Source organism: Nothobranchius furzeri, chromosome 7, assembly GCF_043380555.1.
Source record: "Nothobranchius furzeri strain GRZ-AD chromosome 7, NfurGRZ-RIMD1, whole genome shotgun sequence".
NCBI classification, from domain to species: Eukaryota; Metazoa; Chordata; class Actinopteri; order Cyprinodontiformes; family Nothobranchiidae; genus Nothobranchius; species Nothobranchius furzeri.
In genome coordinates this window covers 57,573,219-57,594,936 of record NC_091747.1, presented here as the reverse complement: position 1 = coordinate 57,594,936, position 21,718 = coordinate 57,573,219, and the positions used below count along the sequence as shown (strand labels likewise).

Here is a 21,718-nt window from a genome sequence, read left to right as displayed (position 1 = left end):
CTGGAATGTTCTCGTCGTCTGCTATCTCTGTGTTTCCATGGGGGCACAGCTGGATTTTACTGTCTTCTCTGGGATTGATTGGGCAGCGAACAAGGTGTGTGCACATGAGTGTGTGAGCAGGAATTCTTGCTCTTTAAACCTTAGACACCAGGAATGTTACCCCCCCACACACAAACACACACACATATTAGCTTAGCTGTATTTGTAGGAAGCTTTTTTCTTGACTTTTATCGTTTAAAGTCCAACCGCTGACACCCTGAGGGGGACCCTGAAGTGGAAGACTCCCACACAGAGCAGGAATAGCTGGGGCACAGTTATGATAGAAGAGAGCTGTTGCACACCACGCCTCTGGTTTCAGTCTTCCCATGTATGGACACAAATGTGTGTGTGTGTGTGTGTGTGTGTGTGTGTGTGTGCCTACATCTTATGATGCCTCCCATTCTCTGCTCCGTTTCTCTCCGCCACAGAAGGTTTTACATTTTCTCACACGAGGACTTATTTAGCTGTGTCTCACACTTGGAGGTGTTCAGGTTTCTGTTGCCGAAGCTGCTGTGGTAAAACATCTGCACGCTCCTGGTGTTTGCACAGACCAAACAAGCACATCTGTGTTTTCCTTGAGCCGATCCCCCTCTCCGACATGAGGGAAAGCTTTCCTGTGTGTGTGTGCGTGCGTGTGCATGCGTGTGTGTGTGTGTGAGCTGGGTGGTCTAAGCTTAAGAGGTGTAATAGCTCCTTTTCCACCAGAAAACCACAGAAGATTAAAAAAACTAGGCAGGCCTCATTCAGCTTCACCTGCTGTGTTTTTCACCTGCGTGTTTAATGGCAGGATGTGCACAGCTAGCTTTTTTAGGAAGCGTTTAACAAAAACCAACAATCGGGCATTCATCGGCCCATCCTGATGTTAAAGTAAGTTACACTTTGGCTATTAGCTGAATTCAGGAGAAATGAAATGAAATAATAAGCCGAGGACTAGAAAAAGACCTCCCGACTGCTGAAGCTGCTTTATATTAACCATCCTTAGGAAGGGAGGGGGCCTTTAAGGGTATTCCACAATATTTTGTGGGCTTTTTCATTTAGTAAAATCCTATTCTGAGGAGCTCTGCTCAAGTTAAACGGTTTGTTTTGGATCTAACGGCTGGTTTTGTGTGAGTGTTCAGTTGCACGCTGAATCTTTTTTGTGTGAGTCGAATCCCACTCCTGGGAATCTGCGGCCAGTTGTGGAATATTTTCCCCAAGTTTGTTCTGCCAAGAACCTGGTTTCTAACTACCTGCAGCTTCAGGTATACGCACAATCTCCTTCTCATCTGTCTCTCACCATTTATGACCATTGGCCCTCACTTTTTCTCCCTCTTTCTTTGCTTCAGACCTTTTCAAACATTCCAACTCTTTTACTACCCACATTCCTTATCCCAGTTCCAAAACATTTATTTCTCCTGTTTGTTTCATTTCTGCGCTTGTACACTTTCCCTGGTTGCTCGTTCCTGTTGTCCTTTAGTCTCATTACCCATAAAACAGTATTTGTGATCTTTGTCTTCTCTTCCAGACTATTTAAAGTTCAGCAGTGACTACAGCAATGCAGTGGTGGGGGGCACCAGTAGTGCTAGGGGCATGCGATCGGCCTCTGAGCTTCGGGATTTGATGGACACTCTGCAACGTAAGAAGATAGCCCTGGAAAACAGCCTGAGAGCCAATGGGAATGCTAACCCCTCCTACTTTAGCGTGACACAGGTTAGCTCCTTTAGCTTCAGTACATCTTTTTACAGAGTGAATTCACATTTGGTTTTTTACTCATGTAAAATGAACATTATCTTCTTTTCATCCCAGTCTCCTCCCACAACACCTGTTTCAACTGCTGCTAAATCTACGTCAGCCTATCAGGAGCAAGCAAGGCGTTACTATGGGTCTGACCGTCCACCTGTGTTGTTGAAATCTCCTCCCCCGCTTTTGCCTGGACGACGATCCGACCCGTCTTCTTCTCTGTCTTCAAGGACTTCAGTCAGTCGTAGTCAAGATAACTGTGGACTCGCTGACGGGCAACGGTTGCAGAACCCTGGCTCCTCCCCTCTTCTGTCGACGTGGAATGGTGGAGGTTCCTCCTCTTCTGTAGGAGGTAGTGAGAGCTTCCTTCTCTCTGTTCCCCCATCCTCCTCATCCCGCGCTCCATCTGCAGGAGGTGCAGTCAGCATGCCCTCGAGTCCTCGTCTAGGTCGACGTAGCTTTGGGAACCAGGAACCCACACCCAGCAGTCGGACCAGGAAGTACTCTGCAGGGTCAATGAGTAGCATGACAGGAGGTCACAGTCGCTCTCTGCCACGTCTTTGCCCTTCCCCGTCCCCGCGCGGTGACAACAATGGAACGCTGCCTTTGTCGATGCTTCCTCCACGGCGATCCGACGTTACTGGTGGTTACAAATTTATGAGAGACTCTTACAATAATAATCAAAACGCCAGTTCTGAGCTCAACAACAGCTCCGGTAAATCCTTTCTGCAGGTATCCAACAGAACTCAAGTCCAGACCAGTGCTCTGGGAGAAGGAGTTGTGCACATCTCTCTTTCCTCCTCTAAGAGCTCCTGCTCCACCAGCCATTCCATCTCAAACACAGCTGCCCCACCAGATGTGACAATCCCATCTAAGGCAGGAGGCTCTTCTCCTCGAGTTGCCAAAAAGCTTAGCCTGACCTCCACCAGCTCACTGGGCTCCATTAGCTCCTCTAATTCCAGCCCTCCAGAGGCAGAGCGGCATCAAAGCCAAGGGCTCTCCTCAGAAGCAGGAGGAGGAGAACTCACCTGTGACTCTGGGCTGGGACTCGGAGAGAGAAGGGCTTCTTTTGGGAAGGCGGGGCTTGAACCTGGGATTGGTTTTGGGGAGAGGAGGCAGTCTTTTGGCAAGGCAGGAGTGACACCACCAGGGGGGTTCAGAGAAAGAAGGGGGAGTATCAGCTCACTGAGCGGAAAAGAGGAATTAACAGGTTACCACCAACGGCAAAAAGAGGAGCGACTTCGAGAGCAGGAAGTGGAAAGACTGGTGAGTTTTTTATAATCTGTATATGTGAATGAGATGATGGGTAGATGATGGTTCTAAATAAAATAGGACAACAACGTAGGATGTTATTGTCAGCCCGGGGCTAGGGCGTTATTATTTTACACACATGAGAAAAATCCAGAGAGTTGGAATGCTTGGCTTCAGAACAACATTCTCTTTGGCCTCCTGAACACACTCTCCCAGGGATCTGAACACACACACACACACACACACACACACACACACACACACACACACACACACACACACACACACACACACACACACACACACACACACACACACACACACACAATCCAAGCACAAGGTTAAGAATAGTCCTGTTAGTATGGGCTAACTGCCATAAGCATCTGTTGAGTGGTAAACCATGCTCTGTGTGTGTGTGTGTGTGTGTGTGTGTGTGTGTGTGAGTCCTCTGGAGATATGCCCAGTGTGGTTTGTACCACTGAGAAACCACAGAGCACATCATTTAGATGAGGGTCAGAGAAACCATGATTACAGAGTTGGAGTGTAGCAGGTGGATAAACACACAAATGCTCGGTGAACTTGTAATTCCATGTATCTTTTCTGTTGATGTGTACTTTTTTTTAAATCTCAAATAGAAATAGTCTTTGATTGTATTCACTTATTTTTAATTTATGGATCAAAACAAGGTATATTTCACAACTATTGTGAGTCTGAATTTATCTGATGGAAGTTTGAAGAACCCAAATGTGCCATTAGGTTTTCTGAGCTAGATATTCTAATCGCCACAAACGTTGGTTCAAACTGGAATCTCTGTTTATTGTCAGATTATTACACTTTTTATTCAGAGAATGTAATTCTGAATCACAAATAGTAAAATAATAAACTGCTTTCATCACCTCTAAGCATAGAAAGTGCTAAATGTCCTGAAAACTTTCAACTCCAGGTGCCTTAGCTTAGTCTGCCCCCTAGTGGTAGACTAGACAAGCTGCGTCCTTCATGTTGTGTTTTCTAATGTGGAGGAGCAGTGTAATATAGTCTAATATATATCTAATATATTAGAAAATATAGACTTCTATAGTACGCATATGCAGTATAGGATATAGTACACATGCAGTATAGGACATAGTACACATGCAGTATAGGACATAGCACACATGCAGTATAGGATATTGTACACATGCAGTATAGGACATAGTACACATGCAGTATAGGATATTGTACACATGCAGTATAGAACATAGTACACATATGCATTACAACTATGATCCTCCAACCTGAAATCATAATTTTAATTATGATCAAATGTTTAACACACATAAATGAGTAATTTTCTTGTTTTACTGAACAGAGAGAGTTGTAAGAGAAATGCTGAATTTAGTGTCTTTAGAGTTTCCATTTTCCTCTTTCATTGCAGTCAGACACCAGGCTTTATCTCACCTGAACACCAAAACACGACACAGAAATAAAAATCAGTAGAATAAAACACAAGTTTCTATTCCTGCATATCCTTGTCTTTCTCTTTTCCTGCTTTTTCATTCTATTTTTGATTAATATCCAGGTAATTTTTGCATAATATTTAAAGCTTTTGTGTTCTGTTTGTATTTCACGCTCTTTAACAAACTCTTGATTCCCATCTTCACACCAGACCTTTGTCAAATATAACAGAAAACAAGATGCCAAAACGAGACAAGCTTGTTTAATAAATTTAAGTTTTTGTACTTTTTTATTGTAGTTATGACCAATAAAAAAACACTCCTCAATGCATTTCCTCAGTTGGACGTGGCACTTGAGTACTTTATAAAGTAGACTGTGACTCTTTTAGTACTTTCACTGTCCAAACATCCACGTATTCCTTCCTAGAGCACAATATCCTGAACGAGTCGTGTTTCCTCAGTGGCGTTAGTCACATTCCTAGTGACTTGTTCTCATGCACACTTACAATCGTAGCTGCCAGCTGTCCTCCTCTCGTTAGCTCTATCCCGACCACACACAAACAAGTCTGCTCCATCATTGTTTCTAATATTACCCACACAGGCCTGCTGTGGCTTAGAGCGAAGGGGTCATTTTGACCCTCTGCAGCTTCCGTAACTCACCACATAAAGCCATGCTGGGGCACATAGAATAGTGGGAAGGGGAACTTTTGCTGTAAGGACACAAAGTGAGAGAAAGTAGCTTCCTTGAACATTTAAAAGGGTACTTTCAGGTAAAATGTCTTATTAATATGAGAAAGGAAGGTTCCAGAGTAAATATTTGTCTCTTTGGCTGGAGTTCTTGAGTCCTACAATGCTTCCTCAGGTAATACTATTATCCAAGCAGAACTGTCGTCTTGTTTTGTTAAATTTAGTCAGTTGAAAATGTTGTTAAAGGTTGCTAAAACTGAAAGCAAAAACATAATCGAACACCTCTGCGTTTGCCCGTTCTTTAACACGTCCTTTCTGTGTCTATATTTGTGGCTGTCTCAGGAGAGACAGCGGCTCGAGACCATCTTGTCCCTTTGTTCTGAGCTGGGACGGACTGAAAGGGACGGAGGTGGAACGACTCTGAGCTCTACCTCGGCTGTCACAAACCTTCAGAAGATCAACCAGGAGCTGGAGAAGCTCCAGCTGATCGACGACGACGACACGCCGTCCGTTTTCTCAGACTGTTCAGCTGTTAACGGGACATCAGGAAAAGGTCACATGACCTGCCCCGGATTGGAGAATGACTGCTATGATGATGATGAGCTGCAGGTACAACGAAGACGAAGCAGTGGACCTAGAGACTACAGAACTGAATCCCCTGCTGCCAGTCTGCGAAGCTTTGCTCCCTCCCCATCTCCACGTCCACGGAGGACAAACGAGGTATAAAACACTTACTCTGATGCTTAGTGGGCTCATTCTGTCCGAATATCTTGCTACTAATACAGTTTATCTACATTTCTAGGCTGATAAAAGGATTTCCGTCTCATCTTTTTGTACACTTTGACGTACTTTATCATTCAGGATGAATTCAGGACGTATTTATGCATCTTATTCTCTTGAAAGGCTACAGGGTTTGTTTGTGTTACCCCATGGAAAGTATTAATATCATTTACACACACACACACACACACACACACACACACACACACACACACACACACAGAGGGTATTTACAGCCCATTTATTAGATTACGGCAGTGATGCCGTTTATATTTGACAGCTGGTTCTTGTGTACATGGGAGTATTCTAGTTTGCACCAGCTTCAGGTTTGTCTGGGAACAGAAATTCATCTTGATCAAAATAAACTGGTATTTATTAATACTTGTAAATATCACAATATTTTTCCAATACAAGTAACTACACCCTGTTGTAGATTATTATAGTTCACACCCATCATGCAAACCTTTCACCTAAACTGCCTCTTTAAGTTGAATAAATCAGTAAGTATGTTGATGTTGTTGTCGTCATCAGGCTTTACAGGATGCAGGTTCGCGCTCAGTGCCGACAGAGGAGGAAGTGAGGCACGTGGAGGAGGAGAGGATTCAGGCGCTGAACAACATCGAGGAGCTGGAGCAAAAAATCAAAGACCTGGACAACCAGATGGAGGAGTCTGCCCAAGAGGTAGAAGATGGAGAATTTCGTTTATGGTCTTTATAGAGGAATGAGACTTCCTCTGAAAGTCTGTTTTTGTTTTTTTTGCAGGTAGAGGTAGAGCGAGCTTTGGTCGAGGCTGAACAGGACTCTGAAGTTGCTGCTCTCGAGCGAGAAAAAGAGGGTTTGGAAGCACTTCACAATAAAATACAACACTTGGAAACAAAGTCCCAGCAGGAAAAAGAAAAGGTATTTAGTAGGCCACTGTTTAATGGAAATGGTATTGTGAACATGTAAATAAATTGATACGGTTACCTGAAGATGCTGATTCTGTGAAGTAGAGTATTCTTGTCACACAAATGTCCAAAAACTCAAATTCAACCCTAAAACCTCAACAGAGTTTTATTTGTTATTGGAAAATGTACAAAGGCATCCCAGAGATGTTCACATATTCAGGAGTCATGTGACTAGCTAGCAGGTGTTAATCCCTCTCATGCCCTCCCCGATCCAAATATATATTTGCTAATACTACCCAGGGTGCATCCGCCACACGGTGATCCTATCTGACACACACTACCACACACACACACACAGGACATCCATAGATGTATGCAAGCAAGAGTGTGCTTTTAATGTTTAAAACCTTATTGGTAACAACAACAAACTGACTGTGTGGACTGGATTTTGATATCAACATTGAGAGGGAAAGGTAGAATGTTCAAAAAACACCCAGAACTGCAGAAACAGACCAAGCTTGTGTCCCTGTTTATGTCCCCCTTCCTCATTCCTCCAGTCATTCCCATTTAAACAACTGCAGAAACAACAGAAAACATCTTCCCAACCCTGTTAACCAGCTGTCCATCACTCCACCAGGTTTCCCTCTGCCTCCTTTTCCCTCCAGGCCAGCCATACTGACCCGATCGCCATAGTAACTAACTGTCAACCCCCCACTCCCTCACTAACGCAGCCATCCTCTCTCTGTCCTGTGTGTGTATTTGTCCTTGTCTTTGTATTAATATGTGCACATGAACACATGTGTACATGGTGTGCGGGTACATGTGCATGTGTGCGTGTACCAGGCGTGTGAGTTGCTGCTGGCAGAAAGGGGCAGAGTAGAGAGGTTGGCTCAGATTGTGTGTGAGCAGCGCTCCCAGCTGGACAGCTGCCCTGAAGCCACCAAGGAGCCCCTGCAGGAGCAGCTAGCCAGGGTCAGTAACCCACACCCACACACACACACACACTCAGAGTCATGCAAGACAATATTTCATGTCCAGGGAGCTTCAACAGAGCTGCATAGACACATAGTAAACATGGGCAGGTGTCAACAAGGGGGATTTATGTGGGAAAATAAGACACGTGATGTGTACTTTAACATGCATGGAAACACATTTCCTCAGCTATATTCCACGTAACTTCCCCACGGCCATTCTGAAGCTTCACCTTATTCCTGTTCTCTTTTCTTGCTATCCTAACACTACTTTGCTTTAATTTTTTATAGGAAGATAAAATCAGCAGTAAGGAGAGTAACACAGTTTAGTTCTTTTGTTTTTGTGTTTAAAATGCATGTTGAGAAAAAAATGTCACATTTTTTTTGCTCGTAAAAAATTAAATATTTTGCATGTTACCTTCAGCGGTTACTGTGGGCTGGTGGCTGCATGAGATGGAATATATGCCTCCTTTTTTTAGTTATTTAGTCATAAATAAGTGGTATGATGATAATGTTAGAACACTGATGTCTATGCAATAATCATTCTGTAAGAATTTACAGAATTTATTGGTCATCAAATCAAACCGGAAAATGCTATAAAGTCATTTATATGTCATGAACTGAACTAGAGGACCCATGATGACACTAAACACAGTAAGAGATTTAAACAGTCTTTATTAGCCAGAGCTATGAGGAGGTGTTACCTGAGGAATACTCAGGTAAGAGCAGAATCGAAGGCAGGAGTGGGTCAAAGCCAGGTCAGAACTAAGCAGGTACAGGGAGGAGGCTGGAAACGTGGTCGTAGACAGGCTAGGGTCGTGGTAGCAGGCAGAGTCCTTGGTGATGGTCAGGTGTGGAACAGAGGTCAAGAGACTGTGATCAGGAAGGAAGGAAGGAAGAGACTGTGATCAGGAAGGAAGGAAGAGACTGTGATCAGGAAGGAAGGAAGAGACTGTGATCAGGAAGGAAGGAAGGAAGGAAGGAAGGAAGGAAGAGACTGTGATCAGGAAGGAAGGAAGGAAGGAAGGAAGGAAGAGACTGTGATCAGGAAGGAAGGAAGGAAGGAAGAGACTGTGATCAGGAAGGAAGGAAGGAAGGAAGAGACTGTGATCAGGAAGGAAGGAAGGAAGGAAGGAAGGAAGGAAGGAAGGAAGGAAGGAAGGAAGGAAGGAAGAGACTGTGATCAGGAAGGAAGGAAGGAAGGAAGAGACTGTGATCAGGAAGGAAGGAAGGAAGGAAGGAAGGAAGGAAGGAAGGAAGGAAGGAAGGAAGGAAGGAAGGAAGGAAGGAAGGAAGGAAGGAAGGAAGGAAGGAAGGAAGGAAGGAAGGAAGGAAGGAAGGAAGGAAGGAAGGAAGGAAGGAAGGAAGGAAGGAAGGAAGGAAGGAAGGAAGGAAGGAAGGAAGGAAGGAAAGCTGAAAGGTTTACTGGCAAAAGCGTTGAATAATCTGGCACTGAATAGTTGGATGACTGGTTCTTAAGTAGCAGGGGAAGCAGGTGTGTGTGATGAGCTGAGGAGTCAGGAGCAGGTGAAGTGGATGAAGCTGATGAGATGCAGGCTGGGATTGCTGTGGAAACAGGGTTTGGCTGGGGCTAGATGAGGGGACCAGGTGTGAAGCATGAAGGCTGATTAGGTGAATGATGGTGCATGGAGGTCAAGGCATGGTGGCAGGATCATGACATTATATTGGTGTTTGAGTCTTCCATTGTTAAAGCAGCAATGCAGAGCTTTCCCCACTCCAGGAATTATTAATGATAAAAAAATGTAAAAGTGAGAGTCTTACCCTGTACTGTTATTTAATGTTGGCAATACATCCGTTTTGTGTTTGCTAAGCCCGCCCCCGTCCTGTAGAGCCCCATGAAGTTTGAACTGAGTATTGCTCAGCATTAACCAATGACATTAGACATCTGCTTACATACAGCTATCAAGCACACAGCATGCACGCTCAACTGTGGATGTATCTCTAGACTGTTGCACAGTTGGTGGCAAGTGAGTCTTTGACAGAAAGAAAATAAAGAAATATATGGGCCGGGACTCGATTTTTATCTAATTAATTAGAGGCTTTGTAATTAATTAAATTAATCGCATTTTAATCGTTCAGAAAAATGTGCCCTCAAAGCAAAACTTTTAATTAAAATTATGAGAAAGAGAATCAAACATTAGACATGGTTATTACTGTAAACTAAAGCTTTTAAATAAAAAAATGCATTTTAATTATTCAAATGTCACTGTGTGATATGAAACAAGACCCAAATCAACTAAAATCAGAGTAGTGAGAACAGGAGCGTTCTCCCAGTGGCAGCCAGGTGCCTCTCGTTTGTCTGACTACTTTCATAAACTACTGTTGGGGCAAATCATTATTCTGTCTGGTGCTTTCAGCGCTGCACAGGTGTCACGTAAATGTTTAAAATATAGATAACCGCAACTTTTGTAAAGGTTCCGGTGCCACTGGGCAGCTGCAGCAGAGACGATCTCTGAAAAATGTCCGCGACACGGACTCCGTTGTTGTCTGGCAGTTTATTTTTTCATAGTTAAGAAAAGAGGCGGACGTGTTTTCTAAATCCAGCATCAGTCCAAGCAAGGCGACTTCTTTCTGTTTTTATTCCGTTTTAGTAGCCATTAGCGCTGTGCATTGTTGTGTGCGTCAGTGATATTCGGTCTACGAGGAAATCGTGCAATGACAAAGGTTCCGCCTTGCTCGAAATACAAGCTGTGCTTAAATGCGTAAAAAATTTTTAACGCGTCTTTTTTTCTAATTACGTAATCAATTAACGCGTTAAAGTCACAGTCCTAAATATATATATATATATATATATATATATATATATATATATATATATATATATATATATATATGTGTGTGTGTGTGTGTGTGTGTGTGTGTGTGTGTGCAATCTGAATACACAGCATAAGGTGAGAATACCTGTAAATCATTGTATTTTAGCTCTGTTGATCGGCCAGAGGTGCTCATTCATGAGACATTTCTTTCTGCCGTAATCACAGAAATAGGGGGAGGGGCTTAAAGTGCAATACATTTTTCCGCCTCTAGATGGTGCCCTTTGAGAAAAACATCCATCTGCTCTCTGAAATGAACCCATGTGCATTATAGTAGAACTTGTTAATTTAAATCAGAAGACATTTGTTTTCAAAAATGCAACAATTATTCATAGTTTTATGATTTGTCCTGTCACTGGCAGCACAACAAATTCTGAATTATTACAGGTAAATCTGAGGGAATTCTGACCATGAGCATCATTAAGTAACTAAAATAATTAACAGTTTGATATTTTGTATTAGTTGTTTAGTTAATTCATACCAAACTGAAGTTTTTTCTAATAGAATCTAAATCTAAATGTTGTCGTAATTATGCATAAATATAACAAAAGACTTTCAGCAGCTGTAAACTTCCTACTTGTGCACTCAGTGGTATGTTTCTTTAACTGTTATATTTCTCTTTTGAATATTTTTGATCACTGTGTGATTTAGGACTGTGAAGTGCTTGAGGCAGAAACGAAGCGTTTTGAAGACCTGGAGTTTCAGCATCTGGAGAGGGAGAGCAGGCAGGACGAGGAAAAGGAGCTGGGAACGCAGCAGCTCCTCCGGGAAGTGGCAGACTACCAACGCAGCACCCTCACTCGCAAGGTCACACTTCTGCTTTTGCACTTAAAAAAACAACAGAGCAACAAATGATTAATAATTCAACTAAAGATAAAATAATTAGGCTTATTTATCTGAGTTTGTAGCACAAGGGGGAACTTTTCTGTCCAACTTTGATCCGTAAAGGAATGTAATCTGTCTTATGTTCACCTTCAGGAGCGGCTGCTCACTCTGAAGAAGCAGGTGGAGCAGATTACCCAGCAGGCCCAGCAAGAAAAGGATAGCTTCTTAAAGGAAAGGAGCAACCTTGAATCCATGCTGCAAAGAGTATGTGGATGATTATGTTTGCATTCACGTGTCTGAACAAAATGGACGTTTCTGGTTTTAACTAGAATTTTGTTTTCTGTCGGTTAGGAGAAAGAAAACCTCGCCACACTGGAGAAAAAATATGCCGACCTTACCGGCGGCCGGACTTTTTCCCAGAGGGAGGTGGGTGTGATGAGCAGCTTTCAGACAAAAGTCGAACAGTTCTTCTCTTTGAACTCAAAAGTGGTCGATTATTCGGGTTTCCTTCTCTGCCTGCTAGGACTCAGCCTCTTTGGCTGATGCGTGCCATGCCCTCCTTTATTCTGTTTTTCTCAGGAATGCTGAGGTACTTTTGTCTTGTTGGACCTCCACACGCCTCATTCCCCTCATCGTTCAGATGCACTTTTGAAGTCTTCCTTCCTTTCTGTCTCTTGTGAATTATTGCTGCATCATTAAGATGTCTGTTAATGTTAATAATCACGAGCACAGCTTTAATAACTGGTGTCATTATAAATGTGTGTTTTAACAGTTCTGTGTCGGATTCTAATGACTAATATGCAAAATGTGGCCGACCCACTTGATGCTTTGCCTCACCCTTTCTCTCTCTCCCCTCTTCTCCGCCTGACACCCTCCAGGGCTATGTCACTGTCAGTGAAATCACTGAGCTTTACTCACGGCAGGGGCAGGACCCCAAACCTGCCCCTGCCCCCCCGCCTCTGACCAAAGCCCTCCCTGAGTCCCCGGAAGACGACACTCCCAAACCAGAGGACGATGAGGTGTGTGTACTGATGTGAGGTTGTTTTTTTATACTTTTTTGCGTGGATGAGATAATCGGAGTACTTCCCCCTAAACTTTCTTGGTATTTCCCTCTTTCACACTTTTCTGACGGTGTTTCTTTCTTTTTTCCCCCAAAAGCTCTGTCACTCTTCTTCACCTGCCGACTGTCACTTTTCCTCCTCCTCTTCTTCCTCTTCCTCCCATGCAAACCCCCATCCCCTCCCAAAACCACCTTCGGTGCACTGGCCGGAGATCATGGTAACATATCGAGATCCCTCCCCCCTCCCCGATTCCCCCCCACCCCCTCTTCCTGTCAAAAACCATCATCAGCGACACAGGCAGGTAACGTGTGTGGTTATGTGTATGTCACTAGTTGTTTCATTTACATTAAAAACAAATTGAATAAATTTTATTTATTTAGAGATTACTTTTATCAGTGTGGTGGCAACTGCTTCTACTGCCACTAGGTGGCACTAGAGTGAACAAAGATATCAATCAGAATGAAAGACTAATAACCATTTACATTTTTTTGCTTGTTTGAGCAGCATTTCTGTTTGCTGGAGGAGAAGAGGCAGTCTGAGAAAGATGACGGGTCAAATCTGAGTGATACTTTACCCAGGAAGAGAGCCGTTCCTCCTCTGAACCCCCAGTTCATGTGTGCAACTCTTGGCCGCAGCCTCCAAAACAAGGTACCCACAGGTGCATGACAGAACAAGCCCTACTCAATGACAGCATCATACTTCATAGCTCCTCGTGTTTGTACACAGACCCATCCGCCCTTGGTACAGAGCACAAGCTGCGGCAGCATTCTTCCCAGAATTATCTCTTTGTCCAGCAAAGAGTGCGAAGCTCGACGTCTGCCAAAAGGTACCAACACAAACAAACAGATTTACAAAGTAAAGCTAAGTACCGTTGTTGGTTCTTTTTTAAAACACAGATAAGGTTTCTCTTTACCTTGCTGATGGCTTTGTTCGCGGCTGCAAACATTCTCAGAGCTGACGCTGATGTTGGCGTTGCTTCCTACTCCGTTTATCCGCGGGCAGCAGAGGACGTTGTTGCCCTCTGCTGCCCGCTCTCCCCTCTCCGATGATGCAGTCCCGTGCACGATCCAATGAGTAAATGGAGTAGGAAGTGACGCCACCATCAGCATCAGCTCTGAAGATGTTTGCAGCCGCAAACAAAACTGTCAGCAAGGTAAAGAAAAACCTTTCCTGTGTTTTAAAAAAGAACCAACAATGTAATTAGAAGTCAAACACAGCAAGAACGTACCAAAGATGTTTAAAGCTATGTACACACATAGTCGGGTTTTTGTGAAAATGAATAGTAAGAAAGTTCACACCTCCTCGTTTTCTGCCTGTAGGTGGCAGTAGTTCCCTGAATTGTCTACGTCTGTGTCGAATAACACTCCTTGGATGAGGAATAACGAGGTCGTGGGCATTAACCATCCTTTACATCATCATTTTTGACGTGGGTGATAGCATAACCGTAAACCCTGATAATTTATGTGCACAGGAACATGCTGACAATAGAGGCGTTTATCTTTACTTCTGTGGATGGCAGGCCAAAGCATGGCCCCTGACCTTTCTATGGATACCCACCTACGTGTGTAGGGTCTATTAAAGGCGCACTTGGCAGTTTTGGTTTGCTTTAAGAACCCACTAGTGTCTATTTAGTAGAACCAAAAGTGAAACGTATCTCCTCGCTGTGCGTTTAACACCTTAAAAATGCTGAAATGTCTCCTCAGCCTTCATTAGTTTCTATAGGAGTGGTTCATCACTAAATCAAACAAACTGACATTGCAAGTGCGATATTCTGGCCACAGAGGGCATAGGGGTCTGAGTGACATTTCATTAACCCTATAAAGGGTCCTTTTAGCTTACATTGGCTCAGGAAAATGGTTTAAAAATATGAAAAAGTATGGCTACGTAGTTTCACACTTAGACTGAAGGGCTGACCTTTCTTCCTGAGGCCTTCGACATTTTTGCAAAACAAACTCAGCCTTCTTCCTCAGATGGTTCAATCAGAGCTGATCATATTATGACAAATTCACAGTGAGCCAAAATGTCTATTGCTGCTTTTTAGGCTTTTCCTTTGGTCAATGTTTCATATGCATCCATAAACATGCAGCAGATAATAAAACAAAAACAAGGTTTTACCAAACAGTTTGCTTTTTTACAGTGTTTTGAATGTTTTTAGGCTCCACGCTTGAGCTGTTAGTTGTGGGTGGTTACTTGACATGATTTAGGGAAATTGTTGCTCATTTGTTTATCAGTGGATGGAGATAGTGGAGGAATGCACGTAGAAGGGTTTCTCTTTTTATACAAATGTTTACGTTGAAGTCGTTCACTCAGTGGTACATGTCTTTAGCTGACCTATCACTAAGAGAAGTTTTGTTCATTTTAGAGTAAATTCTGTGTGCACTCGCTTTAATCCGAACCAGAGACATAGCTATTATGATCAGAACCCAAGATTTGACCTTTTAGAAGGTCACTGCAGATATTTTATACAATATAGAAAGCTGGTGAGTGTTGTTCTTTCTTGTGTCTGGTCCCAGAGTCCCTTTGGTCCCTTGATCAAGCTCATCTGATGGGTGTGTCTCATGCCTGGGTCTGATTGTATCTCTGTGTGTGTGTGTGTGTGTGTGTGTGTGTGTGTGTGTGTGTGTGTGTGTGTGTGTGTGTGTGTGTGTGTGTGTGTGTGTGTGTGTGTGTGTGTGTGTGTGTGTGTGGCTTTTCCTGTATCAAGAGGCAGAATTGGAGTTTGGTCATTTCGGCATCATCCTTTTCCCTGGAAATATCCCGCTTTTTATTCTGGATACAATTAAACCCCTTTTGCCAATTTTATTACTTTATTATTGTTTGTACTTCATCTACTTATCTATAGTCTATTTTTATGTTAAGGCGTGTAAATATTGTTTTTGCGGAATCGTGTAGAAGGACAGGTTACAGTGGCAGGGCTTTGTGAGAACGGGAGGCCGTCTGGGTCTCCTGTCCCAGAAGGAGCAGCAGAAACAGGTAACAAAGGTGCAAATGCACAGAAAGTGTAAATAATCTGTAACGCTGTTGTTGCTGTGTGTGTGTTCAGGCCAGTCAGGCTCCAGGGCAGCCTCCCAGACCAACGTTTACCTGGATGCCTTTGGTTACCGTGACAACCAGGCCTTTGATACCATGAGTGTGGACAGCAGCGACTCCATCGAAACCAGCATCTCCGCTTACACACCAGACAACGTCTCCAGGTGTGTTTGTGTTAGATTGTGTCTGCTGATGTAAAAAAGGCAATAAACAGGAAAATAACAGAGAAGTGTGTTTGCAATATTAGAAACTGGACTCTGGGTCTGGATGGGAGTCATCAGCAGACTAGAGAGGGAGTTAATGTAGAAAGCATGTGGAGAGGTTTCCCGCCTTTCATGTTCGCTTTGGAGAGTGTGGAACTGTGTGTGTTAAATGGGGGGCTGATTGGTGCTCATAGATCAGGTTACAGAAGAAATGAAGGTGTGTGTGTGTGTGTGTGTGTGTGTGTGTGTGTGTGTGTGTGTGTGTGTGTGTGTGTGTATGTGTGTGTTGTAGTGCAGACATTTGGACTAAAACCATGTGTGCTTGTTCTCCCTCTCCTTTTACAGTCCTGCATGTTTTTCCCTCTGGTTTTGTTTGTCCCAGCGGTCTGGGCCAGATTCAGCAGATCTGAAGCCGTTCTGCAGAAGGACCCGTGTTGCCTCTGCAGTAGGATCGTACCTGCATAGAGAGGCCATGCTTCTGGACGTGTATCGGACTAAGAACTTATTTAGCGATGGAAATTAGTTTTTATTCAAGGATAATTTTTGTTTTTGAAAATGCTGCGTTGGAGCGAGATAAATGAATCGGTTAAAGCTCTGAGCTGGTCTGCTTCACAATGACTATGAGTGCAGTTTCCTCTCATCGAGTTTGGTAAGATAAACAGAGCGTTAGCCAAAGCTAATTAGGAAGATTTGCTGTAGCCAGCTAATAAGGAGTTATTTGAAACGTAAATGATGTTTGAGTTCATTTTGCATACATACTTGGAAAAGTACAATTTCATTTTGAAGCTAACATGCTGATTTCTTGCTTGTGTCTGGTCTTCAGACCGGAAACAAAACAGTTGTAAAAAATACCAAAGAGCAGGAAAACACATTCATCTGTTTTCTGCACGCTTTTAATTTTGCCTCGTTTTTCCCTTTCCTCCCACTCAGTCGTTCTTTCGTTTCTGTTACTGGTTTTCTCCCTGATTTGTGTAAACTTGAGTCTCTAATGTGGACCATTCCTCCTAACAGGGGGATGACATCATCACACATCAATACAGAGTATCCATTTCCTTCTGGCTCCAGATTAGAGAAAACTGTGTGTGTGTGTGTGTGTGTGTGTGTGTGTGTGTGTGTGTGTGTGTGTGTGTGTGTGTGTGTGTGTGTGTGTGTGTGTGAGAAAGCCCCTCACACACTCAGATATGCAGACAATCTCCTTGTCTTTGATGTCTGTGAGAAATGCCTGTCATATGCAGACCATCTGCAGACCCAGAGACTCTAAAATGAGACTGTTTATCAGGAAAAATGAAACGGTACACTCTTGTAATTGCTTTGACATCCTGACTTCCTCTGCCGGTGCATTTGGAACACACACACACACACACACACACACACACACACACACACACACACACACACACACACATACACACACACACACACACACACACACACACACACACAAGCATGCATAAACAGTGAATAATCAGGGTTAATCTCTGGAGAGGGAATGCTAAACAGAACTATTTGAAACTAGAACTTACTATGACTGGACTATATTAGTTTGTTTTTTGGTGTTTTATGAGTCAATTTCCAAGCTTTTGGTCTGCAGAAGAAAAGTTTCTTTTGTAACTTTTGCTTTGTTTCCTTTTGTTTGTGTGCTGCAGTGCCAGCACGTCAAATGTGGCCAGACTGGAGGAGATGGAGCGTCTGCTGAGGGAAGCGCAGGCTGAGAAGAACCGCCTCCTGGAACACAAGGTTCATAAAAACATGACGTACAGCTGTTTATTTCCTCTGTTGTTAAAGATTTAGTTGTGACTTCCTCCTTGGAGTTCATGTCAGCATGTGTCATTTTCTCCGGATGGTTTGTATTTATATGATTTAGCTTGTATTTAATTTTTGTCTTTTAGGAGCGAGAAATGGAAATACGAAAGCAGGCCCTGGAAGAGGAGAGGAGAAGAAGAGAGGACCTGGAGAAACGGTTACAGGAAGAGACGAGCAGACGCCAGAAACTCATCGACCGTGAAGTAAAACTGCGGGAAAAACAAAGATCACAGGTCAGACAGAAAAAACTGCCTGCTTGGTTCTAGTATAATGAATGCCTTGTGAGTAATTATCTGTGGGAAAAAAGCTCTGGCGCTTCTGTTTCTGGAAGTAGAAGTTAGTCGGAGGAGCAGGGGGTCAGATATTTGAACATCTAGCTTCTGATTAGCTGATGGCAATGCAACTCTTCCGCTGCCTCCATTTGCTTTGCAACGTTGTTTTATCTCCGTAAATAACACAACCCAGATGGAGTTCTGTCATGTTGTTGCTAATTCTAACAGTTAGCTTATCCTAGCTGAGACACGCTCTACTCTCTCCTGGATACTTAATCACAGTGGTGGAATAAGTACTTGATTATTTTTTACTCAAGTAAAAGTAGAAGTATCGAGAAATGTTTTGACTTCAGTAAAAATATTAAAGCAAATGTACTTAAAAAATTTCATGTATTCAACTAACATTAAAATATGCATTGAGTGAGTAGAACTGTGCTGTTGGAATGGGGGTGGGATTTAAACAAAAAAGCTAATTAAAGAACTTTTACTTTTGAAACTTTTAAAAATGTAGTTGAGTAGAAAGTACTGATAATAGCATTATAATGTTGTAGGCTAAAGGTAAAAAGCAGGCCTCAAGGAAATGACCTAACGTAAAGCACAGATACAAAAAAATTGTATTTACGTGCAGTAACAAAGTACTTGTATTTTGTTACATCCCACCACTGCTTACAGGTAAAGTCAAAGATACAGCCCAGTAGAGCAGAAGAAGCTACAATGATCTGTGGTAGCCTCATGGAGGGGCCATCATCATGAACACTGTTGCTAACCACTTAAACCAGGGGTCCTCAATTACAATGGTCACAAAAAAGACCCAGAAGCAAGAGGGCCGGGGGCTGGCTGTAATGCACATAACACACAAGCTTGCAATATAAAGAAGGACAACACCTGTCCCCCTCCAGCTCGGCTGTGTGACTGCACTAACCAGTCCTGTGTGACCCTCACCATGTAACCCTCATGTCCATGCTGTCTCTGGAGGAGCAGATGGGAGACAAGATCTCCTGTAACTTAAAATGAACCAAAGCTTCCTCCCAGTTTCTCTTTAAGCTGAATTTAACATCAATTTATCATCATGAAACAAAAGAATGAAGTGGAACAAGAACTTCTATCTTCTATTTCTCTCTCCTTTTAACTTCTCCGTGTCCCTAAATAAAAGACACAGATGATTACGCTGCAGCCGCCGTCACTCACCCCGCTCCCTCCCCAAGACCGGATCTCCCGACATCTCAGCACTCGGTCTGACTGAGCGCTTCCAGGAGAAACAATAATGAACTTATGAAAATAATAACGTGTTTGGAGGAGCGTCCTCCGATCCTCTCTCTTGTGTGAGCAGACTCTCTCTCTCTCTCTCAGTCGCTGATCGAGCGAGCGGAGCGCGACAACCCGCTCAATTAACATAATTTACAGCCCAAATCCAACAGAACCGATCGGGCTGATTCGATTCGGGTTCGGTCTCAGGTTATAACTCCAGCGCTCAGGCCTGCAGTACCACATAAAGGCAGACCAAAGTTTCCTACCCGGTAAATGTGGAGAACTGACAGATGTGGATGCTGCGCTGGTGCCGCCATTAAAATAACACAACTACATTCCACTATAATTGATTAAGGCACTTTCCTATGATGCAAAACCATTTATGCCCGCATCTCATGCATTGATTATTTGATTATTTTCCTCATCTCTATCTAACCTACACCTCCCGGTCGGCCGTTGGGGGTGGGGGTGCGCGCGGGGTTTGGGGGCCACAAAGAGAGGGCCCGTGGGCCGCTATTTGCGAACCACTGATTTAAACATTCTCCCTCTCCTGATAATATTAACTTTTCTTGACATTGACTGGTGCTACTACTAGTTTACCCGTTTAATTATAGATTCACTAGGATTAATACAATAAAGTTTATTTCTCGCCAAATAGAATATTTACTAAGAAATCACAATGTAACCATAGAAACGTTACTTGGTGTGTGTGTGTGTGTGTGTGTGTGTGTGTGTGTGTGTGTGTGTGTGTGTGTGTGTGTGTGTGTGTGTGTGTGTGTGTGTGTGTGTGTGTGTGTGTGTGTGTGTGTGTGTGTGTGTGCTCTGTCTTCTCGATCCCCAGTGAGTCGTGGAGGATGGCTGCTTATACTGAGCCAGGATCCTCTGGAGGTTTCTTCCTGTTAAAAGGGAGTTTTCCTCTCCACTGTCGCTGCATGCTTGCTTAGTATGAGGATTGCTGTAAAGTCACTGACACTAGTCAGTGACTCGATGCAACCTGCTGGGTTCCTTATATAGGAAACTTTTTTCTGATTGGCTTAATGAACTGACCTGTATCGGAATGTTTATTATGTGAAGGGCCTTGAGACGACGCTTGTTGTGATTTGGCGCTATATAAATAAACTTGAATTGAATTGAATTGAATTGCATTTGACCCACGCCCTGGAGGGGAGTGCTCGGGAACTGTTTGGTGGTTTAACCCCCCAATCAAATCCCTCAATGCTGCGTGGAGACATTGGATCCTGTTTTAAAAGTCTTTGGTCTGACCTGATCATGGATTTGAACCTACGATCTCCCAGTCTCAGGGTGGACACTCATTAACCTAGCCCACTGAGCTGGTATAATCAACACAGCTTTTCTCGTTGTGATCCAAGATGGGTGACTCCATGAATTTTCAGTGTGACGTAGGTCTTTGGGACTTTTTCTGACCCGAGCCTTTCTATCAGCAGCTGACGCAGGAAATACGGTAGAAGACTATTTTCATGTTCAGCCAGCATGTGAAACTCTTGAGTGGCCGATCGTATTTCAAAACTAAAAACTAAAAACCGGTTTCTGGGTGAACCTCACTTGCAAATGTTTGATTTTATTCCTACAGATAACCTCCTCTCCCTATTTTCATCATGTGCTTTCTGTTTCCACTTGAAGAAGAAAGACTCACACAGCTTATTATGAAACTTGTATACGTTGGCTGAATTTCAGGAAAACCAAAAGTTCTAAACAGATGGCCGCCATTAAACAAACCCTCCTCTCGTTGGCCTTTCCACTGCTTTCCCTCCAGGCTCGGCCGCTAACTCGCTACCTGCCAGTAAGAAAGGACGACTTTGACCTGCGGGCTCACATCGAGTCAGCGGGCCACAGCGCGGACACCTGCTTCCACTTATCCATCTCTGAAAAGACCTGCCGAGGCTACCTGGTCAAGATGGGAGGCAAGATCAAAACCTGGAAGAAACGCTGGTTTGTCTTCGACCGCAACCGACGCACGCTCTCCTACTACTCAGGTGGGATAACTGTTTCATTCATGCATCGTTTAATGCACACAAAGAAGAAATGTCTCACCTAAAACTGCTGCATCTTCTGCAGACAAACATGAAGCCAAGCTGAAAGGTGTGATTTACTTCCAAGCTATTGAAGAAGTTTATTACGATCATCTGAAGAGCGCTCATAAGGTCTGCGCCATGCTGCGTTTATCTGATTTAGTCAGACAACTTGAAATTCTTTATTACGATTTTTTGTTTTTCTTTCATCTTACTTTTATCCTCTTGTTTTCCTCTAGAGCCCAAACCCCTCCCTGACCTTCAGTGTGAAGACTCATGACAGGGTGTACTACATGGTCGCCCCATCGCCAGAGGCCATGAGGATCTGGATGGATGTGATTGTAACGGGAGCCGAAGGGTACAGCCAGTTCATGGTGTAGGGAAACGCCGCTCCGATGGACTGATGCTCTAATACACTCAAACTGATCTTAATTTTATTGTATTATTAGGAAACTGATGGAATTGCTCAAAAACAAACATGTCCGATGTCTTTTTGTGACTTTAAATTCCTTTTTCAGCATCTTAATTCATACTTTTATTTTTTTAACCAAAATTTTACTCTTGTTTGAGACAAGTCCTAGATGAAAGAAAGAGGATAATATTTGCTAATAACATATGTGGCCATTTTTCTACATGAATAATTCT

At 43.3% G+C, this 21,718-nt stretch overlaps 1 protein-coding gene across 6 annotated transcripts in view; it reads left to right on the top strand.

Annotated features, from left to right (window-relative positions):
- The window catches only part of phldb2b (pleckstrin homology-like domain, family B, member 2b), a 39,869-nt gene extending 18,380 nt beyond the window's left edge, over nucleotides 1-21,489 (top strand). For 2 of the 6 annotated variants that reach the window (XM_070553377.1, XM_070553379.1), the window contains 19 exons: nucleotides 1,544-1,728; nucleotides 1,825-3,024; nucleotides 5,472-5,849; nucleotides 6,441-6,590; nucleotides 6,672-6,809; nucleotides 7,640-7,768; nucleotides 11,253-11,408; nucleotides 11,580-11,690; nucleotides 11,778-11,852; nucleotides 11,950-12,015; nucleotides 12,305-12,445; nucleotides 12,992-13,135; nucleotides 13,214-13,313; nucleotides 15,531-15,681; nucleotides 17,367-17,457; nucleotides 17,610-17,756; nucleotides 20,818-21,037; nucleotides 21,120-21,205; nucleotides 21,313-21,489. In XM_070553377.1, the coding sequence (XP_070409478.1) occupies nucleotides 1,544-1,728; nucleotides 1,825-3,024; nucleotides 5,472-5,849; nucleotides 6,441-6,590; nucleotides 6,672-6,809; nucleotides 7,640-7,768; nucleotides 11,253-11,408; nucleotides 11,580-11,690; nucleotides 11,778-11,852; nucleotides 11,950-12,015; nucleotides 12,305-12,445; nucleotides 12,992-13,135; nucleotides 13,214-13,313; nucleotides 15,531-15,681; nucleotides 17,367-17,457; nucleotides 17,610-17,756; nucleotides 20,818-21,037; nucleotides 21,120-21,205; nucleotides 21,313-21,453 (3,809 nt within the window). In that variant the 3' untranslated portion in view covers nucleotides 21,454-21,489. The other 4 variants (XM_070553378.1, XM_015955414.3, XM_015955416.3 and 1 more) reach the window with 4 other exon arrangements.
- Nucleotides 21,490-21,718: the final 229 nt, after the last annotated feature.